Source organism: Coturnix japonica, chromosome Z (genome assembly GCF_054131305.1).
Source record: "Coturnix japonica strain WE chromosome Z, WE-NBRP24, whole genome shotgun sequence".
NCBI lineage: Eukaryota > Metazoa > Chordata > Aves > Galliformes > Phasianidae > Coturnix > Coturnix japonica.
In genome coordinates, this window is record NC_140702.1 from 52,210,732 (window position 1) to 52,238,332 (window position 27,601).

The 27,601-nt window shown below is 39.5% G+C and overlaps 1 protein-coding gene across 5 annotated transcripts; it reads right to left on the reverse strand.

Annotated features, from left to right (window-relative positions):
* Positions 1-26,454, reverse strand: C6 (complement C6). Of its 5 annotated transcripts, XM_015848692.3 has the most exons (19): positions 26,319-26,454; positions 26,022-26,136; positions 24,836-25,011; positions 23,990-24,146; positions 21,692-21,836; positions 21,050-21,191; positions 20,075-20,213; positions 18,003-18,203; positions 13,699-13,939; positions 12,530-12,652; positions 10,422-10,588; positions 9,965-10,190; positions 7,967-8,138; positions 6,924-7,035; positions 6,402-6,534; positions 5,357-5,548; positions 4,773-4,863; positions 3,654-3,895; positions 1-1,728 (listed from the first exon to the last, which is right to left on the reverse strand). In XM_015848692.3, the coding sequence occupies exons 3-19, from the start codon at positions 24,976-24,978 to the stop codon at positions 1,547-1,549; spliced, it is 2,808 nt and encodes a 935-aa protein (XP_015704178.2). In that variant the 5' UTR covers positions 24,979-25,011; positions 26,022-26,136; positions 26,319-26,454; the 3' UTR covers positions 1-1,546. The 5 variants fall into 5 exon arrangements, with proteins under 5 accessions (XP_015704178.2, XP_015704179.2, XP_085385683.1 ...); XM_015848693.3 differs by lacking the exon at positions 26,022-26,136 and having other exon boundaries at positions 26,319-26,426; XM_085529557.1 differs by lacking the exon at positions 26,319-26,454 and having other exon boundaries at positions 26,022-26,154.
* Positions 26,455-27,601: the final 1,147 nt, after the last annotated feature.

Here is a 27,601-nt window from a genome sequence, read left to right on the forward strand (position 1 = left end):
TACAAGGGCAAAACTATCTTTTTATTAAAATCATTTTCACTACATTTTAAGCAAGAAAATGTAATGCTTTGTCGTATTAAGCTGAAGGATTCATTGTTTCTTTACCTTGAGCTCCATCCAGTTGAATCTAACTGCTATTGATTTAGGGAAACTGGCAGCATCCCCAATAAGTGGGTATGATACCTTTTGGAGGGGAAATAATCATGTACTGCTCTCGTCCTCCTCCCACGTGACTCTACCCATCCCCTGGCCAGTTGTGACATTTATACATTGCACACCTCATTCACAGACAGACACTTTTTTGGATGCCTCTCCCCCGCAGCCCCCTGATTTTCATTGTTCAACTCATTGCTGGTGGAGGAAAGTAACTGTCAACTTTCCCCTGCTTGGAAGGCAAGTTTCTAATCCTCTGGCTTGTAAAATCCTGAGCCCGAGGATAAAAACCAACAAACAAACCCAGAATGCAGATTCTTCTTTCTTTCAGTAACACTGATTAAAACAACTCATGGTTTTGAAAGCTTCACTGAATCACTGTATACTTGTGGTTTGCAGTATTTTGTATTGCTCCCTGAATCTGCATAGTGAGTGCCTGTAGGAGTCTATTCCTTTGTAACTCTGTTACGTATCAGATTAAACATGAAAAGATCTTCCCCTCAACATAAGGACATGGAGCTCCTGGAGCAGGTTCGGGGGGGACCAAGAGCACCCCTTCTATGAGGGCAGGCAGGAAGATTTGGGGCTCTTCAGCCTGGAGAAATGAAGGCTCCAAGGAGACCTTACAGCAGCCTTCCAGTATCTGAAGGGAGCCTACAGGAAAGCTGGGGAGGGACTTTTTATAAGGGCAGGTAGTGACAGGATGAGGGGAAATGGCTTTAAACTGGAAGAGGGTAGACTTAGACTAGGTATCAGGAAGAAATTTGTTACTGTGAGGATGGTGAGACACTGGAACAGGTTGACCAATGAGGCTGTGGATGTCCCCTCCCTGGATGCATTCAAGGCCAGGCCAGATGGGGCTGTGAGCAGCCTGGTCTAGAGGGAGGTGTCCCTGCCTATAGCAGGGGGTTGGAACGATATGGTCTTAAAGGTCCCTTCCAGCCCAAACCATTCCGATTAATTCTATGAATCTGTGTTGAAGGGCCCAGTCTGCCCAGCAGGCTCTCAGCCAGTAAGACAACCAGGATGCAGAGCAGTTACTAGAGTAGAGACAGAGCAATAAATGGCTGAGGAAAGGAAGAATCTTGTCCAAAACCAGAGAGACCAGAGGCAGAGCTCCCCTTTCTCTTTTCCCATCTTCTCTCTTTCCTCCCTCTGTCCATGCAGAATTACTGATGAGCAGTTCCCATACCCCACACTTCCATTCATTTTCAAACTGAAATAAAAATCCCACTGCCACTCTTTTCCCATCGAATTAGTTCATTTCTAAAATTATTATTATTGCATCCTTTTTAAGTTCATTTATCCTTTTATAACCAGTTGAGTTTTCCCCATGGTGGCTCACCCCATTTGTGGTGGGATGGCAGTGGTGGCCATTGAAAGAGCCACTGATTTACCCCACGCAGCTCCCCTCCTCCAGCACCTCCAGTCTGATGCCAGCACACTTCATGGCTGCCAGCATACAGTGACTGACTGTCTTCCTTCTCCCTGTTGACTCCATCTGGATGCAGTGAAGCTGGCTCTCTTCTTTGGGGCACTGGTAAGGCATCAGGCAGGAACATTGCATCTGTGACTCTGGCAATGAATGTGTTGGAGTTTTAGCTGAAAATTTTATGACTAAAAATATTTTATAGTTTGACAACATTTCAAAAGCCAACAGGGAAAAACTCTATTGTTGGTTCATGATACCTTAGTCAGAAAGCTTATAGTGCGTGCACTAGGTAACAGGATATTGGGAACGGAGACAGTAGGAGCTTTAAGTATCAGTTTTTGCAGCAATGACTACAGCAGCAGAAATGAAGTATCTAACTATTTTTATCCACTAGTTTACCTTGACCTTTCTTCTAAGCAAAAAGATATTAAGTTGACTTTCTGTTCCCAATTATCTTGGCACACAATGTTGCTGTGAAATGGAGTCTTAAGGTCCATATTGTGCCAGCTCCTATTTCATTAGAGCTCCCTTTATGAATGCTAAGCTACCTGCTGCTGGCCTGTGGTAAAACTCAGTCCTGCCGGTTATTTCATTACCCATTTCTGATCTAATCAGATTCTGACTCTTTATATTCTTTCCCAGAAATTCCCTGGGCAGGAAACTAAGTTCCTGCCTCCCCTTTCTTAAAACAAATGAAAAACATGCATTTTACTCAGTTTAGCTTCTTTCGCATGGTACTGCTGTATCATCTGCCTCTGTGTTGATACAATCACAGACACAACCAACTACTGATTAACTTCCATTTCCTAATTGTCCACACTCATGGTCAAGAAGGTTTTTGAGGAGCTCGTGAGGGAGAAGTTCCAGTGAAAACTTCTTGAGTACCACAATGAAAACTTAATGTCTTTTTCTCCCAGAACTCTTGCACCCTGAACAGGGCTCCTCTGTGGGTCTCTGAGATAAAAACACTGAGGTGGTAGCACTGAATCCAGCCTTAATCCAATTTGATAGTGGGAACAGAACTAAGCTTCTCAGGGGCTCTGGAATAAATAAGCTAAATGTTAGCTTATTGAAATTACAATCACCTACAGAGGAGCCCAGCCTGCCATGCTCCCTGAAGGGCACACCTGGTCCTGGTCAGTCCTTCAGCAGCACTTGAAGTGATACCTTGTGTAGTAGCTTTAAACCACAAACTTCAAATCCTGTGCTGCATAAATCATCTTGCAAAGCAGGGCTTTAAGACTGCTTCACACTGCTGTTGCTTTTTTTTTCTTTTTTCTTTTTTTTTTTTTTTTTCTTTTTCTTTTTTCACAAGCAGATGAAGTGTGATGGGATCATATTTGTCTCTGGAAGCAAGCGGGGGAATGAGCATGGCTGCCACTCAGCCTTCTCCTGGCAGGCGCATGATGTGCAGGGAGCCAGCCAACACCTCAGACATTTACAGGAAATCCTACTGCTGCTATCACCCAGTTACAAAGTAAATAGCCAAGTTGCACAACAGTGTTTATAAAATAATCCTCTTAGGGATTTCACCAAACAGCTTAGCTAGTTCATTAAAACTCTTAATAAACACAGCTTTCAGATATAGGTATTTGCAAATTTTATCATTAAAATCCCATTAAGGCTGATGGCCCCTGTCTTGCTAAGTAGTTTCATGATTAGTTTCATTATTTAATTATATGCCATAGAAGGTGTGGCCCAGATTTACTCCTGAAGTACAAGCAGGTGGTAACAGACTCACAGGGAATAGGTGATAACATTTCTGGCTGCATCTCTGTAATTAAAGACACAAATATTAATTCTCCCCAAATAGTTCCCTTCAAATTTCTTTTATCCCTTACTGATGGCAAGTGGCTATACCACTTGTGCCTAAGGGGAAGACATACATCTGAGTGTAACACGTGTTAGCAGGGATGCAGCACTGATTGTACTTCCATACTCCTCTGACCACAACTTGCTAAAGTGGACACAATGTTTGTAAATCCCATTCTTACATAGTAAAAGAGCTGGCACATTTTATTTTCAGTGTCTGTGGGCAGGGATAAATGTCACCATTCAGAAGCCATACCTGGACATTCCTCCCAGTCATAGCAGGTGTCATAGCCACAGGGCACTTTCTTCAAGCTGTTTGCAGAGAGCTTTGTCCTTTCAATAGCCCAGTGTAAGTTGGAACTACTGTGGCAAGGGCCAGCATGCAAGAAATGAAATGACTGCTCTCCAAGGCACTTTTCAGCTGAAAACTGACAGCTGGGCTTCGTCACATGCTGTTCAGAAGGAGCATGTAGCACACAGATGTCTTCTGAGTAATGGCTGCCCCAAGGAAAAAGAATAATTACTTTAACAGGCCGCAATGCAAGTTTATACTTTAAAAACTCCAACATAAGATGAAAAAGAGCAAATCCATGACAGGAAAGGTCTAAAGACCTCAGGCTGTCCGAGCTATTGCAGTGTCTTGTCCTTGAGAAGGCCCTGGTACAGCATAGTGCTGTGAGCTGAGGAAGCTTCGGTCCCAGCCAAGAGATACAAAACCAGGGACGTGCTTGGATAAGGAAACAGGAGGCATTATCTCCACAAGGCAGAGGGCACTTCCACTGACCCTGCGTTGACCTGGCTCATACTCAAGCTGTATTCATCTTTCTCATCTTCAACCCAACACCATACCTCCACCCTCGCCATCCATTTACTAATAATTCTCTGGGATAAACTTTTATTCACTTGAAGGCTCAAAGGTCTGTGCATGTTGTGTTCTGCTAAGAGACAGTAAGTTCAAATCTTATGTATTATCTTAGGCTCTCAATATTGAAGTATATGGTGTACTTTGCAGCATGTTCAACTGAAGAAGGGGGATGTCGAGCACATGCAGTATGGCACATCAGGGTAAGGTAACGACCATGAAAGTGTAGAAGCTGAAGGGAAAAGGAAGGAAGAAGAGTCGGGATGTCTGGTAGCAGATGACAATGGCATAAGACTAGAAGGATGGACTGTGGTGTGCCATATGGTAAGTTTTCATTTATTTCGTGGACTGTAAAGAGGGCTGTAATTTGGATGCAGAGGCATAACTGGTCAATTAGAGACCAGGAATCCTCAGATCGCTGTCTTTTGCTTCTCTTTGTTTTGTCTTCATAATGGACTTTCTGTCTGCAACTGGAGAAACTGCGAATTTTTCAAATGAAATTGTTTAACTTACCCACAGTCTTCTTCTGGATTCATACAAACACACTCAGACCCAACCTGTTTTTGTCCTGGAGTGCAAAATCCTCTAATCTTAGTTTGCTCATCTGAAACAAGAGAGAGTTCTTGTAACTGGAAACAAAATTAGCAGAAATTATTTAGACTTCTACTGCCAGGGCTAAGTTATATTTATTTCAGTTTATCCTGCATTTCTCTCTTCATCAACTGCAATGGCAGGCTTTCCACAAGTATGTGTAGGTCTTTGCAGGAATCACTGGAAAAGCTTGTATTATGAAATTTCAAAAGAATGAATTCTCCTGCTATATTTTCATAAAGCATTGCAGATACAGATTTCTCCCCCCCAAGATTACAGTTTCAGTGCTTTCAGTTTCATGATCAAAATTGCGCCCAAAAGTTCTGATAACATAAAACCAAATTTAATGAACAGTAACTCGAAAACTAGTAATCATCTCCTTTCTAGCTCTAGAAATATATATATATATATATATAATATGTATATATAAATAGATCTATTTATAATAAACCATGCTTAGGATACCAGCACTACAGGAATAGTAATGGACCTGCAGTGATACTAACCTTTTTCACATGTAATAGATCTCAGAATAGAAGGAAACCAGGACAGGTCTTTTCCACAAGTATATTGTGTTTGACCAGTGACTACAAACCCGGCTTGACAGTGTAGTTTCACAGTTTCACCAATGTTGTAGTGCTGCTTCAATGGGGAAATTTCAACACTGTCAGATGTTGGTGGCCTTGGGCATAATGAGGCTGTATTAAAAAAGAAAATAAAATAATTCTAGTTGTTTTCATGGTATAGGGGTATTTATAACATGACATAATGCTTCAGGCGAAGAGACATTAAGGCACTCACAATAACACCAAACACTTGATTGACATTCAGAAATAATATTTGTCATAATTAAGTCTTTTAGATATTTTCAATACACGTCAATGTATTTTATAAAAATATCTTTTGATCAATAGCTAAATAACTACAATCCATTACTAATGTTTGCTAGTAAGAGTAATTTAATTTCACTGTTTGTTAAAATACGACTAGTGTTTACAGCATATTTTAATCTTGCTTTTGTAAATGAAGCTATTGACAAAACAATTAAAATCGATGTTAAAGAACTTGTGAGAATAACCAGAGATTTTTTAATTTTTTTTATTTTGGCAAAATGAATAGTAAGCCAATAAAATTACACTGAGTTTTAACAAGCTATTGGAAACCCGTCTGTTAGCAAGACCAGGCCAGTTCTCACCTATAACTGTTGAACAGATTTGTCTATAAATAGTTTGAGGCATTCATTTCTTGTGGGGATTTTCAAGGCAGTGTAAAGGTGATTTTAGAGACATAATTTGATATAAAAAATGGTAGTCAGACTCCTCCAAGAACACTTTGTCCAGCGCAACTGTCAAAGATTATTATTATTATAAATCTGAATATAAGAGATGAGCACTTCTTTCAAAGATATTTAAAACTAAAAGAGAGAAAGACGTCACAAAACTGGGTGTTTTCTAAAGTTTACAAAGTACACGGCAGAAACACTTTGAAGCTCAAAGAGGAACAGTGTAACAATGACTTGTTCTGTTCTGAGCAAAACTAGTTTTTCCTTACGTTGGCATTCAACAGGTTGTTGTGACCAAGTTTGATCAGGCAAACACCGAAGGAATTGATAACCACTGAGGACATGACCACTCACACAGGCAATTTCAGCTTCTTCCCCCACAGCATACTGGTTCTTTTCATTCTGCCAAAAGAAAGACCCCAAAAGAAAAAGACTATAAAAAATCTTGAATGACAATAGATATTGTCAAATAAATCAGTGCTTGAAGTCCTTCAGTAAGTGCTTTTCCTTGTGAAAGTGCTTTGTGAAACAAGAGTCATCCAGTCATCTGCAGAATATTTGTCCAGCCACACTAAACAACGCTGTGGTTATAAAATATTCAATGACCAGTTTGGGACAGGTTTCACTTTGCCTTTGGTTCACTTGCTCATGTTTGTTGGTGAACTGGAGTCCCACAGCATGCTATACATAGCAGCATTTTCACTAGCACACTTATGGGCTTGGGTATCAATCTAGCAAACAGACTGTAACTCGTATGTTTTCCTTCCATCTCAATCATTTTTCATGCTTACCCTGATAAACCCATTTTCTGGTGGGTCTGGCCTGGAGCATCCAGTCTCAGGCTCACCAATCACAATATCCACTTCTTTTTTTGCTTCATCATCATTAATACATGGAGCTCCTCTGAAAAGTAGAAGTTGCTGGTAAGGATTCATCTTAAGCAGTTGTCAAAAAACAATGGTAGAATGTCAAAAGTTTTGGTCAGGTATGCTTGGAGTATTTTTCTCCTCAAAAACAAAAGTTAAAAAAAAAACAAACAAAAAACATTAATACGCTAGTTTGGTTAGGTCTATGAGTAATGTTGTAATACAGTACTTTGCCATATCTAATGTGAACACTCAAAAAATACACCCTTAAAATGCTTATGTGGTCATAACCCAGCCATTGCTATCAGTCAGTGGTTACAGGAGGCTGGTTTCTATCAGTATGGAGCTGTAAAGCCTAGTCTCTGAGGTAAGTAACAAAGAACCACGGGGTCCATTGCTTTTCATTCTCTCCTATCTGCTCTATAACTGGCTCATCTGTTTCTGACTGTGACTCTCAGCAGAAAAGTTTAACCCGTTCAAAATCTTATTCTTAAAGATGCAAGAAACTGAGCCACTTTTGGGGCTAGAATTATGATTTCAAGTTGAAACCATGGAAAACTTGTGCATAAGATGTAATCAAAGCAGGAATGTGGAAACCTTGTTGATTTCAGAGGCCTTGAGCTCAGACTTAAACCTTTAAGAGTATGCAGTACTAAAAAATAAACTGCTAACTCCTGTGAGTGTAAGTAGACAAATCCTCCATAGCTTTGGAAAGGAAGACATAAAAAAGCACTACAGACAAACTTTAGGATGAAAATTAATCATCCGTTTTCTAAGACTAAACAATGAGTAAATCTCAACCTGAAGCAAGTTGCAAAAATTTACAAATATTTCCTTTTCTCACCCCATACCACATAAGTTCAAAAAGGAGAGCTGTCTGTCATTTCCCCTAGGTCACAAAGCCACTCTGGAGGGCTCCATAACTCTGTCTTATGACTGAAGATTCTTTTGATTAACCATGTTCTTACTTGTCCATGAACACAGAGATATAACAGTCCTCCTCTTCTTCCCGTTCACCCTTGCAGGGTTTTCCACCATTCAGTGGGGATGGGTTATTACATTCCCGGGTCCTCCTTCTCTTGAAAGAAGCATCACATGAGCTCCATTCAGACCAGCAACTCCAGCGACCATCTACAGCAACTGCAAGAAATAAAAGAATGTCTGATGCTTTTGACAAATTGGTATCATATATCAAACTTTTTAATCAACATATTAGAGGTATACTGGTACATTCATAATAGCCATTTGGAGAGGATTTAGAATTGTTACTGTTAACAGAGTAGATTGTCTCGAGAATGTGAGGTTTTCCAAAGAGACAGGAAAATTTCAGACAGGTTCAGGAAAGCCTGAAATAGGCCTTTCTTTCCAGTTTTGATTGCAAGTCACATTTAAATCCAGAAGCTGTATATATTCTACTTCACTCACAGATGTTTGCATTTTCATAGTGCTGACAACCTTCTCAGATAACTCATGAAATGATAAGCTATCAAATTAAATATGAGCTCTAAAATGAAGTCTAAACACCAAGTCTGCTTCCCACACAAACTGAATTAAAATATCACTGTCTTTTCTTACCCACCAGGGTATTTTGCCTGTGCCACCACAAAGCATTATATAAGATTATTATTTACACATCATTTCTGTTCTTCGTGAGATATGTTATCTACAACCATATCTTTATTTGCATATCTTATATTGTTTCTCTTTGAAACATATAGTTACTGAGATACATTTTCTTTTGACAAAACCATCAATATAATATACTGTGCCTCTTCTGTTTTCCACATGAATGCCAAATTCTTTTGAAAAAACTTCTTTTGTGTGAAATTATTCTTATGTTTCTTTCAGAATCATGATTTGGTTTCCTATCCTTAAGACAGTTCAAACAGATTTTTCCCTCTACGCTATAATTAACAACTCTTACAACCATTGGATATTTTATCTTAAGCATAATAGGCTATAAGAAAATTAAGGAATGGATGTCTTAGTTTTTGCATCAATTATCTTATAATTTCATCCTTTTTGCTGAACAACTTATTTCATACTATCTCATTAATGTAGCCTAGGGATTTTTTTATCATGTCTTGTACAATGTATAACATTGTGGACCTGGCCCAAGGGTGCAGCTGTGAGCAGCCCTTCTTCACATGGCTGATGCTTCCCTGGCCAAAGACTTCCCGAGGTCTTAGTAGGAAAGCATACAAACTACTGCTTATCCTGATATCTTGGTAAATCCCAGCTATCTTCTGTGTATGTCGTTCAACAGATAACATCCTTGCAGATGTTTATGGTTTATTGCCTAGGGTGTTTGAGCACTTTGAAAGATGCCTGAAAAGACCAGCCCAGCAAGGGGCAGGACAGGCTGTATCTGGACTAAATCTTCAATATTTCTGTAATGGCCACAGCCCTGTTATCAAGAGCTTTTCAGTTATTCTAAATATAGGACTAAATACCACTCTGCACAGAAAAATGCTTTTTCACAAACACTGGAAAGAAGAGTGGAAGGCCAGGCTGGATATGGCTCTGGGCAGCCTGTTCTGGTGATTGGTGACTGTGCACACTGCAGGGGAGTTGAAACTGATCATTGTGGTCCTTTTCAATCCAGGCCATGCTATGATTCTATGAACTGCATGAAACATGCATATGTTACATTTATTAATGTATGCATAAAGTGATACATTTCTTGTGCAATAAATGCATTTTTATATAAAGTAAAAATATTTATATTTCTTTATACATTCATAAATGAATCAATAAAATCATTCAGGTTTTTGTTTTTCAGTGAAATTTCAGATTTTTGTTCTCTAGAAAATACAGCAAATTTAATTTTCAAACAGTCTAAGAAAGCAATGATTAACCTTCTCAGTTATCCTGTACCACAGGACTTCCTGACCACAGCTTGCTATGGACTTCATATCAGGAGGACCCCATTTATACCACATGACAGTATGATCACTGGTACAAACCTGACTCATAACCTGGAGCTCGGATCTCACAGTTTGCACCATAGGTGCCAGCCTGGCACAAGCAGAGGCATTCTGTCCCAGAAAGCACAGGCCTGCCATTGTTGGGGCACGGGGCACACTGACATGGGTCAAACCTGCCTGCATATTCCCTCAGGGCCCTTCTCAGGTTGCGTCGCCTGGTCACGGCACAAGGTATGTTCTTCACCAGGTCCACAATGGACGACACCTGGAAAACAGCCATTCAGTTAGCTCTTACCTTCGGTTTAACAGTGTGCCACACTGTGCTGTGTAGATCCAACCAGGAAAGGTAGATAATTTTCTTTATATCTTGCCCAGATGTGTGTGGACATATAATTTACCTCACATTCAACATCATCTGGATTTAAACAGCAGGGATGAGTTACATAACTGCTGGCTGTTGTGTGTTTATTGATAACCTTTCTTAACCTTCTCTTACCTCAAAGTCAATCACCACAGGATTGTCCTTGGTTGATTCCAGCCAGTTTGTAAAGATTGTGTTCCCTGGAAAAGCCCCCTTTTTCTCCCATGCCAGAGCTGCAGCATACTCTGATCTGCCACCTTTGACCAATGAGACTGACCGTTCTGCTGACTCCAAAATGGAACCTGAAGGGATTTCAGCACAGAAATGTCAGACAAAGGCATTCAAAGACAACAACAGCTTCATAAGGAAAAGTGTAAGAGGATAGAAAAGAATATACTAAAATATTATGAAGTTACGCTTGGAAGAAATGAGTCTAAGCTTAGGAAAAAAAAAAACAATTCCTATTCTGCTTAGTGATGTATCAGTTTCCCAAAGAAGGCTGTGCAAGACTGCTGCCATGGAGATATTCAGAACTACACAAGAGACTTGCAGAAATTGTATGGGATACAGCAGGCTTCTCTAGAAGAAGAATGCACTACAAGGTGCATCTTTGGTCCCAGTTATAAATGTCTGATGAACTGGACTTGATCACAGAACGAGTGCAAAAGCAGTGGAGGTGAGAATATACCTGTTTTTAGTGATGCAGAACACAACCCTCACCATTCTTTCAGAAATCGTGCCAACCTTCTGCAGTATGAGATGCACTGATGAGGGCTTCCTGATGTCTGTTTGAGATGAGGACATGGGAGGGGAATATCAGGTAACATTACATTGCCCAAATCTCTCAGCAGCTCTGAGCATCCTCTGGAGAAAATCAGGGGATTGACCATGATCACAGATCTCCCACTTCTCCCAAGACTGACCCCTGAGGGACACCGCTTGTGACCAGCCTCAACCCTGACACAGAACCATTAATCACTACCCTTCAACTGCATCTAGTCAACTGATTCTTAATCCACCAAACAGTCCATCCTTCAAATCCATACCTCTCCAATTGAGAAAGAAGGATATGGAGAAAGACCATGTCAAAGGCTTTGCAGAAGTCCAGGAATGTGACATCTGTTGCCCTTCCCCCATCTAACTGATGCTGTCACCCCATCATAGAAGACCACCAAATTCATCAGGCACTATCTGACCCTGGTGAAGCTGTGGTGGTCGTCTCATTCCACCTTGGATCACTTCACTGAGTGCGTCCTCATAAGATTGCAGATGACAAGTTGACAGGAAGTATTAATCTCCTTGGGTGTAGGGAGGCCATAAAGAGGGATCAGGACAGGTTGGGTAGCTGGGATGAAGTTCAACAAGACCAAGTGCTGGATCCTGAACTTCAGCCACAACAGTCCCAGGCAATGCTACAGGCTTAAGGCAGAGTGACTGGAAGACTGTGGAAGAAATGGACCTGGGAGTGCTGGTCAAAACTTGGCTGATCATAACCAGCAGCCAAGAAAGCCAGTATCTTGGCTTGTATCAGAAACAGTGCTTCCAGCCGGAGCAGAGAACTGACTGCCCTCTATACTCAACCCTGGTGAAGTCATATCTCAAGGACTGTGGTCAGTTTTGGGCCCCACACCAGAAGAAATACATTGAGGCTCTGAAATCTGTTCAAAGACAGGCAGCAGAGCTGGTGAGGGGTCTAGAGTACAAGTTTTATAAGGAGAAGTTGAGGGAACTGGGATTTTTTACTCTGGAGGAGGCTCAGGGAAAATCTTACCGCGCTTGGCAACCACTTGAAAGGAGGTTGTGGCAAGGTGGGTGTTGGCCTTTTCTCCCACTTAACTAGTGATAGGACTAGAGGGAATAGCCTCAAGTTGTGCTGGGGAAATTCCTGTTGGATGTTAGGAAAAATTTCCTCTACAAATGAGCAGTTAGCAGTTCAGCACTAGAATGGGCTGCCTAGACAGGTGGTAGAGTCACTCTTCCTGGAGGTGTTCAAGAAATGTTTAGATGTTGTACTAATGGACATAGTTTAGTGGGAAATGTTGGTAGTGGGTAGATGGTTGGACTGGATAATCTTGGAGATCTTTTCCAACGTTGCTGATTTTATGATTCCATGAACACTGGCTTCTCAGTGTTGGAAGAACACCTCTAGTTCAAAACCAGGAGGACCTGGTGTGCCTTGTGGAGGGGTGTGGTATCTCTTAGGGTAACTAACAAGATAAAAACCCTGTTTTTAACATAGTTACCTTCATGTTTCACAGTCATCTTGTTTGTGACACATTCAGTACTGACTTTCTTTTTCTTTCGGAAGAACACACGCCTTGTTGTTTCTGTTCGAATACACTCCATTGATTCATCCACTGACAGACCTGGAAGTACAAAAGCAGCAGCAACTTCACCATAGACCTGTTACATCACAGGCCTCCCTGCTCATTGGTTTCTTTCTGACCTCTTTACTACATTCAAGCTCCTGACCCACCATTGTCTCTGCTGCCAGGGTCTGTTCTGCTCTGCATCAAACCAGTTCCATCAAGTGCTGACCATGGACTCTCCTAACCTCAGCCTATTTCTGTCTAGGTATTTCTCCTACATCACCTCTTCTGTTGTGTATGACAACTCTTCCTTCTTCTGGATCACTGTGGAACAGTCCTTTGCTGTCCAAAGTCAAAACCCATTGACCCAGGATGCCAGGTCAGTGGTGGTAGGAACAGCAAACGTTCATCTGAGCCCAGGCCGTAGGACAGGACTGCTCTAGCTGGGGCAGTAATTACCACCTATTCCTGCAGCACTTCAGACAAAGACCGCCAATAGTATAGAAGAAGGCACTGCTCCTGAAGGTACCCGATTCCATGGCTATGCACAGCAGTAGAATGCACCATACTTACCAGACCCTGTAGGTATCCTCACATATCCACACAAGTTACAGTGGTGGCATTAAATATGACAACCATTAACCAAGAATTTCTGCTTCCATAATACTCTGTTTTTGTTTTGACAATCTGGAAGTCATGGATTAAGTTTCAGGTTAATTTCTAATCAATATCAACAGCTCTAAACTGTGGTCCAGAAAGGTGACACATCTCTCAGACTGCAGTCCCACAGTGGGGTATGTTGGAATGCCTTCTTGGTGTCAAAGGATTTGAACCTGAAGGTCTTAAATACTGACCCTGAACAGTGACATTTACCAATTAAAGAAGATCTTCATTTTTTCAAAATAAAGGGTGGAGTAGAAGTTTCTTCTTGCTTTATATTCGGGCATTGTGAGTACTTCCTCTGTCTATGCAAGTCTAAAGGGTTTTTTTGCTGTTAGTTGTTGAGTTTTCTATGTAAGACCAAAAAAAAAAAAAAAAAAAAAAGACAATGGTAAGAAAAATGACGAACAAATAATGACATTTTCTTGCTAAAGATTACATACCTGAGTTCTTCAATTCCTCTGAGCTATACTGGTAGAGAATGTCGTAGGAACCACCCATCTTTCCAGAGGTGTAGTAATGAGTGCCAAAGTCATCAAATATTCTGCTGTATAAAGCATAGTTGTACTCCAAGGGCAGCTGGTTTAGTGCTTTTAGAAAGACATCTGAGAGCTGCAGATCTGACTCTTTCATTGTGAAGTTCGCAACAGAGATGACTTTGTGGACTCTAATAAAGTTGGAATTCTAGATGTAAAATAAATAAAATAAAATAAAATGAAATAAGATAAAATAAATGAAGTAAAATGAAATCAAGGAATCTTGCCACTTTCATAGGTAGTTGACTGCAGAAAATAGAGTGGCCAAGAGTATGACTTGAGCTACACTGCAAAACCTATTTCATCCAGTCCATCATGATGCTTTAACCATTATTAAAGTCACACAGACTAGCCCTGGAATTTCCAAGCGTCCTGTGAGATTCTCAGGGACAACACTCATTACTGCTTTGCATTGCAGGAGAATATAGGATTTCAGTGTGAGTTAAGAATTCCTAAGCAGTGGGCAAACAGAAAGAAAAATCACTTTTTCTATAGCAAATACACTAGAAATTGATAAGACAGACAAAAGACTAGGAGGAAAGGCTGAAGCTAGTAAGTACCTGTGAGCTATTTGCAGCTAATCTTGAGTGGGTAATTTGGACACTACCTCACTATTAGAAGGTCTCAGATGCTGTTTATCAGTCTCCTAAAACTAAACTTACAGGAATAAAGATTTAATTCAGTGTCAGGCTGTTAACACACAAGGTCTGGGGTGTGATATGAGGGGAAAAAAAGTGAAGAAGAAAAGTCAGAAATTAGAAGCATCGCCTCTTACATTCAGAAAACTCATGTTTTTGAGAAAGCTAATTTTTGTTTTGTTTTCATTGCTGAAGTTTCTTAATGGGGGAGTTCAACTAAAAAGAGAGGAGAGAAAAAGAATACTGAATGGAGAAAATGGTAACGTGGCAAAAAAAAAAAAAAAAAAGTAACAAAAAAAAACCAAAACACCCTGAAGCAAAGAGATCAAGAGTGAAAGGAGTGACTGGAAAGAGGACCAAATGAGTATTCTGCTTAAAGAACAAAACCATTCTAAACAAAATTGATATTGATCTATATATGGGTTCTGCTACTGAATTTTCATGTTGTTAGGTTGATTCCGCTCCACTTTTGTCTTCAAGCTCTTGTGGCACAGAGGACATAAGACTGCAACTAGATATGGAGTTTCTTCAGCCCAGAGTCAGCAACATAGCATGTGAGCTGGATCACAGAACTCAGACGTGCACAGCACTGTCCATTTCAGTGCTCTCATTTGCACAATGGAAAATAAACTAAGGACACTGAGCTTTCTGCAGCAGTGAGGATCAGAATGCAAGAAATAGGGTATGTAATATTCCCTGGACTGTACTTTGCTCCTAAAATACCCTGAGGTAATATCATTTCTCAGAAAATGACTTCCAGGTGATTTGGGCTCAATTTTCAGCCATACCATATAACATTTCAGATATGATGCACAAAATTACAGGCCACTTTGACAAGTATTAATTCTAAATGCTCAGGTGGATACGATGCTCCCACATACAGGAAAAAAAAAAAGATTTTTTTCTTGACATGCATCACACATTTATGTTCTCTAATATTAAAAGTATCTTAAGTGCTTTCCTTACTAGTAATTTCCCTTACAGTTGTCAAACCCAGTGATTTCTGCATTAAATCCCTGAGGCTTGAACAACCTTGGAAACTTTTACTTGAAGAAGAAATTCAGGAAACTGGATTCCAAAGTCTCCAGTTATCTCTGGTCATGTCTAAACACACTGGCAACCCCCCGTACTTGTGGCAATCTTTATCTGTGAATACCAGGTATCAATACAAAATAAAGTACTGTAGATCAAAGGTGATTACTCCCAAAGATATTCAGTCAAAATCTTGTTCTAAATCAAGTGCAAGTACTCAAATAAGTTCAGATACAATATAAAAACTACTCAACTGACAAAAGAAAAAAAAACAGCCAGACAGAAGCTGAGCTGTAGTGATGTAACTAATAGTTTTAATTAATTAGAACATTTCTAGCAAAGCAGACTAGATCTTACTGGTTAATTAAATAATGCTTACTTCCAAGAAATACAGCCATGGAATCTTGCCTCTCTGTGTCTCACATCCCCATGGATGGGGATGGCTTCCTAATTTCAGACCTCAATTTTTGAACTGTGGTTCAAGCCATCCAGCTCAATTAGCTGCAGCCAAGAATATTAGGAGCATGAGCCAAAGGGTTCAACACAAAGACTTCAGGAATCTCTTGGTGTCTTTGAATGCCTGGAACACACATGCTATCAAGCAGTTACCAGTGTGCCAATTCTGAGATAACTTCTCTATCCCAGAGGAACATGGAATTTGGGAAAAAAAATATGAAATTCAGTTAAAAAAAAAAAAAGGAAAATGGTACATAAAAATAACAACATGCAGCACGATGGACAAGATTAATAATCAAGTTTATAATGAAGTGGGTAACATAGTAATAATTCATAATATTAAAGCTTCACTTTATGAGTCTTTCCTTATACTTAGTAGTGAAAAGTGACAACTGGTCACCAAGGCTCCCTCTAAGCACTGTTAGAACATTATTCAGAGAACTCACATTTATGCAAAAATTCACTGAGTGTCTCTTAAGTAATACAAAGTGAGAGTAACTAGCTGAGATGCAGGGTTCTGTAAAACTGTCGTTTGTAGATGTGCAAGATGCATCCCACCCAAAACGCTTGTTTTTATTCAAACAGAAGACCTCAAAGGGGTCACTACTGTCAAAAAAATTATTTTAAAATTAGAATACAAGATTATGTACTAAAGGGACTAAACATTAGCTTAACTAACAAACAAACAAATAAAATAGGCAAACAAAAATAAGCATCAGAAACATCACATTCATATTTCCTCTTAACAACATGGAAAAATTCAAGACCTTTCAGTGATGCTCATGTGAAGCTATTCTGCTTGCAGTTTGAAATTCTGACCTGAATTTGGCCTCCCAAATTGTGAGTTCCTACTCATTGTCAGTGTTCTACTTAAACTATTTTCACTTTATAAGTGAATATTGTAAATTTATAGGCTGATTTCATATATACATGTAAGTAGATACCTACTGGTGTATACACCTACAAATAAACTACATACAGGAAGGCAAAGGAAAAACAGAGGCTTCCTGTAACATATGATAATAAACTACATACAGGAAGGCAAAGGAAAAACAGAGGCTTCCTGTAACATATGATAATAAACTACATACAGGAAGGCAAAGGAAAAACAGAGGCTTCCTGTAACATATGATAAAGAACCCGAGGAAGATCAAAATCGAAAGTCTTGCTATCAACACAGCCAGGACAGAATTTAAACTTAGCCATCTACAGCAAACAACAGACTAAGTTATAGCCTTTTCATATATGTTTCTGATAGATTCTGATAGATATAGATTTCATGACAATAATGTTCAAAACAAACTTAAGTCCAATAAACTCTCCTCAAGAAAGTTTCATTGATGTTGACATTTCTTTAAGTAGTTCGGGACTGGGCTTAAGCCATTAAGAAGACACCATTCTATCAAAGTAAGCTTACCAGTTCTACAAAAGAAAAACTAACTGCATCAGAATGAAAGTAAATAGAACTCCAGTAGATGGAACTTAAGCATGGGTTATTTCAGACTAGAAATAATGGACTATTTAATCAGTCAAATTACTGAACAATTAAGACAAGCCTGCAAGCTTGTAATAAATCTTCTACAATAAAAATACTAAAATTAAAACAGATTTGGTTTTTTTTAAAGATTAACTACAATTTTATTACAACTCTTGGGTTTCAACAAGCTTTAATTTTGATCAATTTTATGTTTTTTTTCCAGGCATAATTACTGACCAAAGAATATTTGATCCTTTACTATCATTAAATTCTAGAAGCATCTGAATATTATACTTCACAATATTTATCTTAATTAAAGAGGTAGAATTTTATGGGAAATAGTTGTCTGTCCTCAGAAACTTTTCTTATGATATGTTATTTCTGAGATTATTTTTGAGACTGTGCAGCTTATCAGAAGGTATGTAACAACTGGGAACAACCTGTAGTATCAGAAGAGGGATTTCTTGATTTTTAATTCTAGTAGTTTTGCAAAATGGAATCCCAATATGCCTTGTTAGTAGATAATGCCCTTTGGTAGCTCAGTTCTCCTAAATGCAAAAGATGGAAACTCAAAGAAAGGAAAAAAATTGATGTCAGCATTCAATTACCTTTTCATGTGAGGCTTCAATGGCTTTCTTGAAGGAGGAAGACGATGTGATTTGAACCTTTCTCTTTTTTGAGAATAGACCCGGTATGCCAGATCTTCTCTGAGAAGAATGAGAGGATGTACTACTTCCCACATCACTGTCACTCAGAGGTGTTAAATCCCTGTAGAAATCTGATTTTACATCATCCTCTTCATCTATTACCTAGAGATTCAGTAAATCAAAATCAATTTACCCCCGTAACAACTCAAAAGAGAGCAACTTATTAAACAATGAGTTTAATTCTTGGCTTCTTCTGGAATAGGCATGTCTGATGCTTGGGAACATAGCAGTAAGCTAAAAAGCTGTCCTAGGGTAAGGAGATGGTTATACAGTAGGCGGTTATAAATGGCAAAAAATGTGTCACATTATTCTAAAAATCCCCAGTCTCCCTGCCCTGAAGCTTAAGCATAATTTTCTACGAAGGTTTCAACACACTTTGCAAAGACTATGCAAAGACCTGCATATTATGACCACACTAAAAGTAAGTCTCAGAATGTACTAATGTATGCCCTCTATATTGTACAATGGTGTGTTCTTTACTTTCTGCTTGATTCCCTTCTAGAAGAATGAGCAGGTTTTATCCAGATAGGAGTCAGACCACATCTGCAGTGTAAGTTACCATATTGCACAGTGGACTAGAAACAGATGAATAGTAACAGAGTGAATCTACCTATTAGCATTGGCAAGACTGAGTTATGCTGTTGTGCTAAGCACTGTCACTAAGGCATCTTGAGCATCTGTTCAAAAGTCACTTGTTTCCCACAACTAAGGCAAATCCCTTGCAAGATCTGTGACCCATAGATTCATTTATTTGCAATTTCAGGCTCATATAGTAAGACTTTGTAGGATCTGTGAAGGACTTTGGGCAGTGATGTATACTCCCCTGATCCAGTTCTGTTCTCCAAGAAAACACATACTTTTGCATTAAAATGCACCAGAGTCCCAATCAGAAAACCTATTCTTTGATATTTCTATATTAAAAAACTACTCTAAATGTTGAAAAATAGAGATGCACTCTCAGGTGAGAGTCACAAACTCATAATATTTTTGCAGATGGATATTAGTTACCTCATAAACCACAATGCTCGGAAGAATTGCGCAAGCCAAGACTTGTTTTTCCCACAGAATAATTCTGCACACAGTACTTCAGTGCTACTGACCAAACTAGACAATGTTGAATTGTGCTTTGTTCATCTGAGCCTTCTAAAGTAAAACCTCACAATATTCATGACAATATTCAACAGCTCAATTTCTTCCTCTCCTTAAACCTTTTTCATGCCCGGCATCCCTTCCTTCCCAATGCTGTAGCCATTTGCTTCTAAGAAGGCCTTCCAGTATGTACGCAGCCAGATACTAGGCCTTAACCATAATATCACAATTATTTTATAAATAACAGCGTTTAAAAACTAAAATATCCTTTCTAAAAATCACATTCCAAGATTTGGGGGAAAATAAAAGCCAATGTCTTCTTGTTCTTGGCCTGTCCTGCAACTCTTCTCCACAGAATTTTGTCTTCCTGCCTTGCAGAATCTGTAGCTGCCCTTCTTTCTGCTGGCTGGAAGGGTTGGTCAGGGGACAGGAAAGACTGAGAGGCTGAAACAGCTAAGGGAGGAGCTGTGCCCAAGGTTGCAGATGCCTCAACAGGAAGCCTGTGCTGAGAGAGCTGTTGGTACTGGAAGGATATATCAGTAATGCTAAAATGAGCTTTGGACTTTTACAAGCCACTCTCTGGGTTATATCACATTTAGTAACAAGACCCTGGGCACCAAGTCACAGCAGAGGCATGGCCACAATCATGAGGAAGCAAGAGAGAAGCCAAAATCAATTGTGTTGATTCACTGCAAAAGTGAGGGAAAGGTACAAATAGAGCCATCTACTACCACTCAGTTTTTTTCCCATTTCCACACAACACCTGAAGCACTCAGCAGGCTGAGAAATCTTGTCTTCTTAAGACTTCCTAAGACTTCAGCATATAACTTGAACTATGCTTATGAAAATGGTTTTTTTTGCTAAATGTTGCTGTTAGAGAGTACCTGAAAGCTGACAGCCTCCAGGTTTGCAGGCACACGATATGATTTCCTTGTCTCATTGCGTCTCACTGTTCTACATTCTCCTCCATTGAATGAGTTGCCAAGGACTTCCCCTCTGCTCTCTCCCGACAGAATGTGAAATCTAACAACAACAAAAAAGGAATTTCCAGAAATTAAATGGTCTCAGAAAGATAAATACACATCACTTGTTGTGTACAGCTGCTTCAAGAATGCTTTATGTTTGAATGAGAGGACATAAGTGTTAAGGCTATGTTAGTGCTTTGAAATAAATTTCTCTGCAAGAATTTTTGATTTACCCCAAATTCACCTGAAAAATTATACATTCAGCCTATAACACCAGCATAAGGCTTCCTTGGACAACCACTGTCTCAAACAGAGAAACACACTAAAATGGCGCATGGAAATGGGCATGTGTTTCTCCAGTTCAGCCGTAAGTGCTCGCTACCAGAGTGCACTGTGTTCATCCAGAAACACAATGCTTGGGGCAGGCATCACATGCACATAGGTGTTGTTGCACTGATTTAATAAGTAGACGGGAAGAGGTGATGGCTGTTAGTGCAGGAGATGTATCATGCACAACCAAACATCTATAGAGGAACATCTTCTTAATTTCTGAAATGCTTTGTAATAACTGAGCTGGAATTTGTCAGTAAGTGCAGTTCTGGTTGCACTGAGGGTTGGCAGCGTCCCTCACACAGCAGTGCTCCGTGATGGCTCCTCCTGCAGAAGGAGGGCAGAGTAGGACTGGCAGATGCAGCGGGCAAGTCCAAGCCTGGCTGTTTAGCTACATTCTTATAATCTCTTACTAATTTTCATTTAAGAGAGCATGTGTTTTTATGCACATATGCTCATATGCACATTTCAAAACTGTCTTTTTTATGCAAGTTACTGATAAACAATATAACGCCAGTGGAGAAACAAAACAAAACAAAACAAAACAAAACAAAACTTGCTTACCCACTGCTGATTAAATTCACACCTGGGATGCTCTCAAACTTTCTGCTACACACCACCTTTTTCCTCCCACAGTGTCTTTCATCAGAACTGTCCCCACAGTCATTTTCTCCATTGCATTCCATTTTTTTTGCAATACAGCGACCTGTATCAGAGAAAAGGCAGCAGAAAGAGGACTTATGCAACGATTCATCATATCTGAATGCAAAAAAAGAGCAGTTTCTTTCCCTAGCAATGCTGTAAACTTGCAACAGGAATTAACAACACCACGCACTTCAATATCTGCAGTACCGAAATAAAAATATTTGTTTCTTCCAGTTTGTGTTACTTTGAAGGCACAATGGCCAAAGTTAAGGTTTAGCAGAAGAAAATTTGGATAAAATCATCAAATCTCATCAAGAATATTTAGAATTTAGCAAGAACTACCAACACAGTGATTTTAAAAATTAATAAAAACAGTGCAAGTTTGATTTCAGACAAACTATAAGGACATGTTTGTACATGAAAAATCTGTGCAAAAATAAATAAATAAATAAATAAATAAATAATAAAATCTCATTGGAACAGTGTTACTTTTTTAATGTCTTAAACAGTAGTTATTGACTACTGCACGATGCAAAGTCAAGCTATGATGACTATCTTTACCATTTTCACACTGGAATTTATTCTTGCAGTCCACATCCACGATGTTGCAGAGCTTAGCTGGAAAGCACGGTCGGGACTGCACCAGTGGCTCGGTACAGGCCTGGCCCCCAAACTGGGATGGCTGCAGGAGTTTCCGGACACGAAACTGGGGGCAGAAAAATAAAAACTTGTGATGTGTGAATGGGAGATTTTTCCTCTTCCTTACCAGCTCTGTTGAAATAGAAACACTGTGATAAGGCATGCATCCCTATCCCCAAATCTGCTGGCTTGGCTCCCTCTCACAAGGCCTCTTGTCTGAGAACTGAGCAGGAGAGAACATGTATTACTGAAATAAGCATCCAGGAGTAATGTACACCCAGGAGTAATATCTCAAGCTCATCTGATCTCTTTCCACAAATCAGAACCCACCTTGCTGAATGCTGAATGCTGCTAGAAAATCATTTCAGTTATGTTTTCCATCCCTGTTCCAGGGGTTGCAGAAGAAACTTATCTGCCTCTGTCTGAACTGTTCTTTCCTTAAGAAAGAGTAGGAAAAATGTCCCCCCATGAAGTTCCTTGCAGACTTCATCACATACCTGCCTCTAGACAGACCTTGAAGTTAAAAAATTCAATGGGACCTAAAAAATAAATAAATCTGTAACTGAGTGGCTATGGTCAGAGGGAACAAAGAGCAACACTTTCTAAAGGTTTTTGTCTCAAGACAACCCTTTCTTGTACTCTGTTTGGAATCTACAACACATGTTATATTGTTAGTGTGAGCTTTAACCTCTTCATCACTTCCATTCACTGGGAGCTTGACTACAACGGTCTTCACTTTTATCTCGAGGGCACATACCCCTCTCTGAAGACTGTTTATATTTATAAAGGTCAGAAGCAGTGATCTTTATAGTTTGGAGAAAAAATATGTTCAGCTTACAAAAACTTTTTTTTTCTTCTTTTTTTTTTTTCTTTTTTCTTTTTTTCTTGAAGCAGCAATTACTTTGAGTAAATATTTAAAGCTAATAAAAACGAGCTTTTACTCGGGGTTATTTAGGTAAGGAACCCAGAAATTTAACTAGAGAATATGGATTTTGAAAATGAGTTTAAATGAGAACAATAAGAATCTTTCCAGTTCTTGCAGTTTATTTGCTGTCTCCCATTGTTTCTCCTCATTCTGCTCTCACTCACCACTCACTGTAGGTAGTCTCCTGGAACTGCTTCCTCATGGCCCCCAAACACCAAACCTTTTTTTGTCCTGCACAGGCTTCAAGATAGGTACATATATACATGTAAACATAAGCAGAGGCACTGATATACAGATGTAAAGCCTAACAGACTTTTTGACACTGCAGTTCAGATGAGTATTTCTGAAGCTGCCTGGGACCTTCAGAAGATCTGTAGGCTATGGCAAGCCTTGGACCCACCAACTCTCCCAAAAAGCTCCCTACAACCTTATACTTGCCAGGGCTTTTTATGTCAGTTTCACCCAAACCTGTTTGTTCACCTCTTCTCTCTCTGCTAGGGCAAGTGCATTTAACTCCTAAATCTGCCATCAGGGAATCAACACAAGACCTGGCCACAGGAGGATTCTGTCCTACAGATATTAAACAAATCCACCTGGGTTTCATGTAGACTATCAGGGTTGCAGGAAAGGTGCTAAGAATGTCTCATCAGCAACCTCAAACTGATCCTGACTATCATAGATAGGATCATAGAATCACAGAATTATTCAGGTTGGAAAAGACCTCAAATATCAAGTCCAACCACAGCCTAACTATAGTACCCTAACTCTAACAACCCTTTGCTAAATCATATCTATCTCTGAGCACCACATCCAAACGGCTCTTAAACACACCCAAGGAACTATGATACTGCATTTCTTAACAACGATAGTAATGATTTGCCAACTATCTCTTTTCAATAGATGATTTGATCCTATTATCTTTCATTTTCAGAACATGTAAAAATGTTATGCTAGATGGAAGATTCCATGACATGCTCCTGTTGAAACAGGAATGCAAACTCTATAGCTTAATTTATCTCTTGTGGAGAAAGCTCATCTTTAATAATGACAATGGCACTTTCTAAGCAAGTTCTCATAAATGGATTTACACTACTAAATTGCCCCTTTCTATTTTGATATACTTATTTTAACTTGTTCCCTCCAGCTCCTACTGTTATAATTTACAACATTTATAACCTTGTTAACTTAAACTGTCATTTTACAGAACCAGTTCCTTGAAGTCAAACATCTGAAATCAAGAAACTTCTTAGGCACAATTTCTTGCATTTAACATGCAGAATACATAATCTACCTACTTGCTTTTTAATGCATGGGTCACATTCTGACCAAGGGCCAAAGTCTCCAAGTTGGCAGTTGATAGGACAGGTTTGTTGGTTACATGCACGAGATTCCTGCTTGGTGCACAGCTGGTCACAGAAGTTTTGGTTATAATATTCATCCACTTTTATTTGCCTAAAAAAAGGTCACTGAAAGAGTTACACCAGGAAGGAAACAAACTGTAGATGTTCTATAACTGTAGGTTAAGGCTGATAATGTTTTGAATCAATAAAAGCTTGAATGGTAGTGAGTGGATGGCTCTGGAGTGACAATTGAAAGTAAAATCTAAATATACCTTAAGACAGGAATGAAATAAGGGATTTCTTGCAAGTTTAGAGTATGCTCCTGAATTGCATCTAGTTTTGTGCTATTGAATCTTTAGTTAACTATGATTGCAAAATTATTTGTACAAGAAGCAGCTTTATCTCAGCTTGCCATACTGGAACTTGTATCTTCCAGAGTGCTGCGTGGTGCTGGGCAGAGCTCCCAGCATGGACACTGGGCACCAACCCTGTTCACAAGAGCTGGCTGCTCTACGCCCACTGCTGGCAAGGCCACCCCAGGACCTGGCTGTTCTGACTGTGTGTGTGCAGAAATAACAGGTTTGTCTGGAAACACTGCAATATTCTATACACAACTTTACACGTAGCAATTAAAACCCAGTCATCTGCTGGACACTTGGATACTAACATTTTTCTTTCTAGATATACCTAAGATGCTGAAGCATCCGACATGATACTTCCCTCCAAAAAGCAATTTTTATTTATATTTTTTCCCCAGATAAAAACTAAACCCATAAATGCAGTGAGACAATTTGTCCATACCTGTGCCTTGTCTGCGTGCCATAATTGCAGGTTTTTGAACAGCTGGACCATGACCCCCATGGGTAATGTTCACAGTAGCACCCTTGGCAGCTCCCAACCACCAAGCTTAGCAGGATCATCTGTATTAGCAGAGTCTTCTCCATAGCAGAGGTGTTTATCTACAGACAGCAAAAGCTCTGGAGGAAATGTAACACTCACAGTTACTATATCTTAGTGACTAGTCTCTTCTGATCTGCTGGATCTATAAATCTATTTCGCAATACAAATATTTCATTAAGCAGTGTACCTGGAACGTGGTGATAATACACGAGAGAGCATTAAGTAAACTAGCGTAATGTGAAGGGACACAAGTCAAAGGCGTCTGATCTCTTATTCAGTATTCATAGCAATTGCATGTTAGTTCTATTTAAGAAACTGTTTAGGGATTGTCCTGAATGTGACAAATAAAGACATGCTATTACTCTTCCTTGTTTCTAAGTGTTCTGAAAAATATTTTCTAGGAATACAAATGAAAGTATGAATGAAAGCATTTTTCTTACTGGGCATGTAAAATAATAGAGACAAAACATTAACTGGCTACAGATTCATTTTCATCCCTTTTGCCTAACTGCTTTGATGCCGTGAATCCTTCCTTCAAATCTTGTGTTGCTCTTAGTTCTGACGATTGAATGCTTTTTTTTTCAGGAAAAACAATCCCTTAAAAAACTGCAGATTATTTTCCTTCATGCTGTCATTGAACCAACAACAAATTGTAAAGGCTGTAGCAGCAGAATGTAACCATTCTGTTTTGCCACAAAACAGTAACAAAAAATGGGAAATGTAAAAACAGATTATTTATTTTAAAACAATATTCTGAAGTATCTCATTTTGAAAATGTTTAAATGAAACATGAAATCATTATTTTTTTAATTTCATAGCCCATGCTATTCTGACTTCTATAGCTTGCTGACAAAAATAGTTTTTTATGAAGTGAAAATATTGCTTGCTCCTTTAGCAAAGAAAGCCAATTGGTCTTCACAGTGCTGTAGCAGTGAGAGCTCAGTGTGCTTTTCATGCAGACATTCAGTCAACAAGCTTCTTAGAGAGTTAAGTGTAATCAGCAGAGTATAATCAAATTGAAGTCAGAGAAGTCAGCAATGTTCCCAATGAACCAAAAGGAGAGCAAATACTTGATCTTTTTCCTTACCTGGGCTCCTTGTACCAACAGTGCCAACTTAGAAGAGCAACGAAGAAGCCCTACGAGACTTTCTCAATTACTTTGTTCATTCCTCCAGAGCTCTCTACACAGAAAATACTCTTATCTGGCAGAGAAATTCCAACCAATCAGTACATCAGAACTGTATCAGCAACTACATAAATGTATGTACATGACAGAGATAAATTTAACCTTTCAAAGAGAAGATACAAACAAACAAAACCCCAAACCAAAAGCTTCCCCATATGTCAACACTGAAGCTAATAAAAATCTTCCTTATCAACTTACTGTAAGAGTCTCTTACAACTGCAGAGTCAACTCTGCAGACTGTCACAACCTCAGCATGGCTTGCTGTAGGCTCTGAAATGAAAGGCTGGAGGTTTTATTTGATCTGGTTACTAGTTAATGAGGACAGATCCTGTATAGTGACAAGAACGGTCAGCATAGCGTAACCTCTCTACAAGCAGACCCACATCAGCAGATGTTTTCCAGAGAGCTGTGCAAGAACATCTCTCCTCACAAACATAAATGCCCAAAACAAGAAGACACACAAACATTTGCATTCAGTCACAGTAGCTGGATGCACTGCAGGGCTCCTCACAGTGCACCACCTCTCTGTTCTGAGGGCAGCTGATGTTCTCATTTCTAAGCCCTGCTCAAGGGAGGAAACCCAGAACTCCAAAGAGCAGAAGAGAGGGAGCAAACATCACAACGTTCTTGGGGAAATAAAGAAGACCTAACTCAAAATCTTCAATTTAAATGTCATCTACTGGGGCTTTCCAGTTACCTGAGATGCAAATACAGGAAAAACATCATTACCCCCATTAACAGCTACAGATGGTTATCTCATACCTCCAGGTCTTCGGGTGGCAAACTGCAGAACATCCACCTTTCCCTCTTTCCCTCACAGATACTGCAGCTGTGGCTTCAGCTTCTACTCTCACCTTCACTGTTGGCAAAGTCTGCAGTTTTAAGAGAACAAGCTGATACTATTCACTGGGCATTTGTTTCCTCAAAATCTTCCTAAAAATGAAATATGAAAAAATACTTTCATTCCTACACAGCAGATTAAAGTTTAATATCTGCCTGGACTCAGACAAAAATACACTTAGCACTTCATTCAATAATTCACATAGGTATTTTTCCTCTTCTTTAAACTTTTATCAGCCTACATATCCCTCATGAGAAGGCATGCTGAAGTGCAAGAAAAATATAGGCACCTTTAAGCACGAAAGGCCATCTGAATGGCCTCAAAACTGAGCTGTTTTGACACACCCTGTGTCAATAAGAATAGTGAACCATAAAATATCTTATTTATTCTGTCCATCATTAGGGGATCTGATGAGAAGGGTGGCATTCCCCATGGCACTGTAAGGCACAGTGTATGCAGTCAGGTATCCATCACTTGCCTCTTGGTCAGTGGGAATCCATGGCATCACATCCTTGTTTCCCTCTTTCCCCACTGGTCTGGAGAGGCTGGGGTTGCAGGCAGAGGGTGCTGTGAAGCACCAGAGACAAATAAATCATGTTGGCAGATTTAGGTTTGGTGGAACAGGGTTTGAGAGTGTGAA